Genomic DNA, 6,613 nt, shown 5'->3' with positions numbered 1-6,613 from the left:
ATAATGATAATACAATAATATTGGTGTAATAAAACTGCCATTAATTTAAATATTTATTTATAATACCCAAAGAGCCTAATTACCAATTTTTTCTTCTCGCGCTCAAATATAACATTAACCCGCATGCGAGCTAACCTTGAAATAGAAAAAACACAGAATCCCGCTTGCGGGTTTCAACGTTATTCTGCGCTTCGTGTGTTTGCTTTTGTTTTGCTTTTGTCTTTTTTTTTCGAAATGGAGGGTTGGCGGTGGAGCTTAGTACGAGCTCGCATTCTGAGAATTGAGTTAAGTTAAGACATAATGATTAACTCAAAAATCCACTTAACAACCAAAATGAATGTTCAATATCAACATTTAGACAAAAGACAGAGGTGGAATTGAGCAACACTAGCAAAGGTGTCATGTAGCTTTTCGCAGCACCAGGAAAGGAAAGTTAAAGGAACAAATAAATTTGTACCTTTCCTGTTGTGTTTGCAACTATTTCAAAATAACAATTAATTCTTCACTTTGTTGCCGCTACTCCAGTGCATATTAGGACCACTGGTTTGATCACAATTTCCTTTCCATTTTTGTTCTTGTTATTTCCTCTGTTTCTTTTCCTATATCCAGAATATCGTATAAGACCACATATAAGTGATCTTATATGTGATCTTGTTATTTCCTCTTGTCAAATCACACCAGGCACAAAAAATGGCGCCAATATTGCAGCTCAATTGGCGCCTTACTCCCAAAATGACTGGATTAATTCATGTATCAGGAATCAAGTTTCTATTATTGTTGTTAAGCTTAATTAATCATATCAGATGCCATTATGTAACTAAACGGTAGTAATTAACCCCAACTACTTGGGATATATCTGTAATTTTGGCCCTGATGACGTCAGAAAAGGGGCCCAATTTTTTATCAAGGGAGGTAAGTGAAATTTTGAGAACCTCAGGGGATGTCAGTGAAAGTGTCAGAAACCTCAGGGGAGGTTTCTGAAATTATCCCTAAAATAACCACAGGATCAGCTCCCTGGAAATGGATTCATCCAAAGATAAGCCAAAAATCCAACTGTCAGATATTTACCCAGTTGCTGCTCCATTAAGTCTTCAGGTTCCAGGACGCTCTGTACATGCCAAACCCAATATCTTCCATCCTGCCTTCATCGTTTTCATGGAGAAACATTCATATGATAAATTAAAAAAGCACTTCAGATATTTTCACCTCTGCGGCTGAGATTTTACAAAAGCCAGAAATACAATAAATACAAAAGTAAGTACGTGAAAACAAAGAAGGCTGAAGCAACATCCCAATGGAAGTCGTCACTATACTGGTTTTAACAGTGAACTTCTCTTTGCAAGACTCTTTTCTTGGGCATATAGGAAACCAGTTGCAAGTTTACAGTTAAAAAAGTGTTGCTACATTAAAAGAATCGACCCCATGCTCCTGTCCTCCTTGGGGACTACCACGTATTCACAAGAGAATGTTGCAACGTACAATGGACAGCAGGCAAAACTTCATCAAGCTGAGCCAACTTCGGTTGGCATGGCACAAGGAGCCAGAGTGTTTAGTGGGAGATTGACGCCACCCCCCTTCACCGATAGATTAGGAATCTTGACGGAGCTGGCTCTGCTCACAAGATGCGAGTCAAGAAACACAACCACCACCGTGATGTCATCGTGGAAATGCCGACGGACTCCGCGGTCAATTTTCTTCAGGTCTGAGTACCTCATTTCCCTCTTTTTTGCTGCTTCTTGTAATGCAGCCTTCACTAACCTCCGAGCACTCCCCTGCGTAAACAAACAAATGCAGTCATGAGTGGAATGAAGTTTCTACATGTTTTATTCTGAACAAATTGAAATTTCTTCACATATTCTGTTCTGAAATCTTATAGAGGCCGGAAACCATGAAAACCCTCTGTACATAAACACATGCAAAAACTGTTTTCAGAGATAGCTTGATGCAAACATATATCCCTAGAGAACACCATTTACGGAGCTTTTCACATTTAGGGCAATGTACGAGGAAAACCAGGTTCACATGGAGCTTGATTAGAAAAGTCAACGTCATAACAAAATGACTATCCAGAGAGTAGAGAAGATCAACTGCCAGAATGGGCTAAGCTCAGCAAGGACATTCATCTTAAACGATTTGACTTGTGAGTTGTGGCATAATTCTGTAACCTTGACCAAATTCTAAATAGCAGCTGTACATAACAACTTGACACAACTCAAACTTGACTCCCCTGACTGCAATATCCAATCTTCACAAGAATAAAGATTTATAGTCAGCATGCTTTTAGTGCTTTTGAAGTGTTTGCTCTCTTACATTTCGTGGATGATTTTGAACTATATCAACAGCCTCCTGGTTACTGAGGTGTTCCCAGAGACCATCAGATGCAAATATGATGAATTGGTCATGTGATTGCAATTGTTGCACTGAGATTGATGGTTCTGAGCTCAGTATTGGTCTTCTAAATGGTTCACGAAGTCGGAACTTTGCATATAATGGCTCCCTGTTGAATTCAGCCTTTTTTAGATAAACATCGCCAATAGATCTCGAAACCTGAAAAAATGAAACATTTGGCTCATCTAAGAATGCCAATATTATATGATGCATCATACAGAAGAACCGTACATAGAACATGAGTGCATAGCTATACAACATGAATCAATTTATCTGCTCAAGGGCATTCAAGCTCCAAAGTATAGGTTCAAACCAATCAGCACTTGCAAAGTATGATCAGACAATCACATAATTCCAAAAAAAAAAAACAAAAAATTTGCACCAGGTATCTGTGTGGGTGAAGGACAGAGATAAAATGGGCTCCTTTCATTCCATTATTCCAGTATCAAGGACAAATTTTATTTAATTTCCATATGACCTTAATAGCTTTACTCCACTAGTAGACACAACATTAACCTACATTCGAAGCTATACCAAAAAGTGAAGTATGTTGTGTGGGTGACTAGATCAGATAGCCCACATTGAATAACACATGAACTAGAAGGTTGAAACCCCTAAATCAGCAAAAATCACAAGTGGTTCTTCATGCAGTAACTAAAGAGTATTCTGTGGACCAGAAAATATCAAGAAATGGCTAAAAGTCATAGTTTTCCACTGAATTACAAGGCATACCAAACTTTCAGCAGATAAGATAAGTAGACTTCCCAGGACAAAATTAAATAAATGCGGAGAATGTCAACATTAATTCATCTTGCACCAATCAAAACATGCTTTTTCTGGCTAGGGGGAATAGTCATTTAAAAGGTACAAGTCATTTGCTCCATTTTACTCATCTACAGACCCCAGTCTTCAGAAACATGTGCAAATAATTAGTCGCATGATATGATCTATACCTTCTTAAAGAGCAAAAGTATGCAATATGCATCAAGTCCGAAACCTTCTTACTCAAGGAAGATAAATCAAGCAATGAGGACAGTCATATGGCATATATAATTGCAATGAACATCCTTAAAAAAAATTGAAAAAAAAAAGGGAAACACTAAGTTGTAATTCGAAAAAACAATTTATAGTTATATTAAGCTTTATCCAAGCCCCAGGATTCAAATATACACTGAAAGATGTTGAAGCAATTTCTGTGGCTAAGAAATTCACAAACACAATGGTATGCATATTTCTAGTAAACAGGCCACTAAACAAAAACAGCATGGAAAGACAGGTACAAGCACGGGACTGATGCATGGACCACCAAGTATGCGTTACAACAAGTAAACCAATTTCACCCCCTCCCCACCTATCCACCCAAAATCACTAACACTGAGGGGCAAAAGGAATCAAGCAACATAATCATCTCACCTGGATGAGGCCCTTTACTCGCCAGACGTTATGCTTTAGAACAACTATGTGTGAGTCATCTGGGTGCAAAGAATGCAGCTCCTGCCTCACAGACTCAATACTAGCATTATGCTCAGAAGACAGCTGAATAGGCAGCACTTCCCCTGTGGCCTTGACTAATCTCCCCAAAACAGCTCGGGAGTCACCAAGGTTGGCAATATAAAGGGTCCCACTGCAGATTATTCCAACCAGACAGCAGGATCCAACAGCTGCAATCTGTGGCTTCATTGGCCAATTCCTTGTGACAACAGAGATAAAACCCTCTTCAGTAGCTTGGAAAGCCTTCCGTATTACCTCCACAGATATAGACTGTTGCTCAGAAGTAAACCCTGTGCAATCACAAGTTAGTTGAAATTGAAGCCTAAAACAACCTTTATAGAGCAAAAACTGGCGGCAAGCTTGAAGACATTTGAGATTTTTATTTCCTTGCAATAAAATTTATGTGTACAGTGAAACCAGTCAAACTGAAATGCTTAAAGACATCTTGATTCTACCACTATTGTGTTAAATTCAGAATCTAAAAGAGTGTATTAACATCAATATCACTTTTTACCCTAATAAGCAAGAGCTAAATTGTCACTTTAAAATTCAGTTCTAAAAGGAAATTATCAAATGATCACCCCACCAAAAATAAAATAAAAATAAAAAGAAAAAAAGAGGAAAAAGAAAAGCAAAATAGAAATAAACAAACAAATAGTGAAGCTTGTCCCACTCTAACCCTGCCCGATAGAGTTGTAATAATACAAATCAATTTCATGCACTAAATCCTTCTAAATATCAGAAAATCTCAAGCGACTTACTCTTGAGATGCTGAAAAAGGTGTTCATTGATGAACCGGGACGTCTCAGGGCCACCATGCCCGTCATAAATCCCCACGAAGGTACCATGAGGTCCTGAATCAAGCAAGCTCAAGCAGCCTGATTCAAGTTGGCTCTGATCCTCAAGTAAATTATTAGCCTGAACTACAGCCATGGAGAACTCTCCATTAACATGTTGCCCTGTATCCTTATACCACAAAAGCCCGTCTTGACGACCAATGGTATCTGAACCTGAATGAACATATCGATCTGTTCTTGGCCGAAAGCAGGCCCTCAAAAAGTTCATTAACCCAGATAACATACCTCATCTCATCCAAAGCACCCTCTCAATTATCCACATCTAATGAGGACTAGAGGCAACACTTTTGATCCGAGTAGACCTCAATTCTTTACCACTTCCTCCAATTTAGCAATACGTTATGTACTCTAAAAGCAAAATAAAACAAACAAAATCAGAACTTGGCAATCACAATGTAGGCGTGGCAGTCCATAAGTGCAATAAGTAGATTTTCTAAGGTCTGTAATCGATGCAGCTGAGAAATCCACCGAAAACTAAAGCAACAAAAGCTGCATACGTGCAGCCGAACTCTCTTATTCATAACGAAAACCCATCCCCAAAACAGCCGCAGAAAATGAAAAAGCCAACTTCGTCACGAGAAGCAGTCAGTTTGAAGAAAGCATCAGTAGTCAAAATTTACTTTTACTTCGAATAATTAGCCGGTTTTTCCAAGCAGTTGGAATCCAGAATGTCCAGCTCTCCCAAAAAATACACTAGTAGTAGTAAGCAAACAAGTGAATCAAATGAAGACCCCGCCCCAGGAAAAAGCAACAAAATACTGGTAATAAGTTTCTAAAATCCCAAAAAATGAAATTCTCCAGTTCAACAATTCAATTGACACGAAACAGGAAATAAATATAGCCCAGTTGTCAATTAGGCTAAAAAAACTTACCTTTAGAGCTGAAAGGGGAAGATCTGAAAGTGAAGGAGGTTAGATCTAATGATCCATCAAAATCCAATCAAATATCAAGTGGGTTCTGATGGGTCTTTTGTTTTTTTCTTGGGCATGAGAAAGATTGATGATGACGACGACGACGACGACGACAAAGTGCTATGAGGGGAAGGGACTTAAAAAAGGAAGATATTGATACACAACTACTTATGAATAAAGGGAAAGAGAGAAGCCAGCCAGCCACTAAAGAAGTACTAATAGTGGTCTATTAGCAATCCCAAAAGTAGAAAAATGGTTTTGATTGGGGCAACTGAAACTCTGGTCTCTCTCAGCAGCAGACAAGCGCCATTAAAAACCAACAATGGAAAACTTGAAGCCAGCAAAGCAGAGAGGACCAACTTGGGCTCCACCCCCAAAACCCAATGTTAGAGAGAGAGAGAGAGAGAGAGAGAGAAAATCTAGCTAGCCTAGTCCTAGTCTAGCAGCACCCAATTTGTTCCTCTGCATCTGCAACTGATAGAAATTTAGTAACATGTAGTAATTTACTGTACTCCAAAACCCCGAAAAGAAAATAAAAGAAAAGAAAAGAAAAAACTCCAAGTCTCATTAATAACATAACAATATTTATCACTCATGTGACCCATTGGTGGTGATTATACATCCGCGACAGAAAGAGAGTCAATTGGTGTTTATCTGAATGGATAAAATAAGTCGGAGCCAACTTACCCCTTTGATATTTCTTGGCAATGTTCTCACGTTATGCCACGTTGGACCTTTGCTACAAAACTCCTGCCGAATTGCCAAGCCGGTCCTTATATTATTATTTCACTTCTATGGCAAGTAAGTTTTTAGTCAAGTTTTTCTGTTATAAGTCTTTTAATAATTTTAATTATATTAATTTTAAAAAAATTTTAAAATTTTTAAACTATACACTTCAAAATATTCAAAAAAAAATTTTACAGTAAATTATAGTAAAATTTTAGACAAATATTTAAAAAACTCACT

General features: G+C 38.0%; 1 protein-coding gene across 1 annotated transcript; it reads right to left on the bottom strand.

Moving 5' to 3' along the window:
- Positions 1–1,150: 1,150 nt before the first annotated feature.
- On the bottom strand, positions 1,151–6,234 carry LOC113709673 (probable protein phosphatase 2C 60). Its single transcript, XM_027232500.2, has 5 exons — positions 5,609–6,234; positions 4,641–5,084; positions 3,802–4,169; positions 2,311–2,547; positions 1,151–1,772 (listed from the first exon to the last, which is right to left on the bottom strand). The coding sequence occupies exons 2-5, from the start codon at positions 4,957–4,959 to the stop codon at positions 1,503–1,505; spliced, it is 1,194 nt and encodes a 397-aa protein (XP_027088301.1). The 5' UTR covers positions 4,960–5,084; positions 5,609–6,234; the 3' UTR covers positions 1,151–1,502.
- Between the last annotated feature and the right edge of the window lie 379 nt (positions 6,235–6,613).

Source organism: Coffea arabica, chromosome 9e (genome assembly GCF_036785885.1).
Source record: "Coffea arabica cultivar ET-39 chromosome 9e, Coffea Arabica ET-39 HiFi, whole genome shotgun sequence".
Lineage (NCBI taxonomy): Eukaryota > Viridiplantae > Streptophyta > Magnoliopsida > Gentianales > Rubiaceae > Coffea > Coffea arabica.
The sequence above is the reverse complement of the archived record's forward strand: the minus strand, read 5'-3'. Positions and strand labels throughout refer to the sequence as shown.

What these genes read in the sequence shown, in the direction of transcription:
- LOC113709673 (XM_027232500.2), bottom strand. Translation starts at nt 4,959, where the DNA reads ATGTTATCTGGGTTAATGAACTTTTTGAGGGCCTGCTTTCGGCCAAGA. An exon ending in CCTTTTTCAGCATCTCAAGA is followed by an intron (nt 4,170 to 4,640) that starts GTAAGTCGCTTG and finishes GTGATTGCACAG; the next exon opens with GGTTTACTTCTGAGCAACAG. An exon ending in GAGTAAAGGGCCTCATCCAG is followed by an intron (nt 2,548 to 3,801) that starts GTGAGATGATTA and finishes TCATTTTTTCAG; the next exon opens with GTTTCGAGATCTATTGGCGA.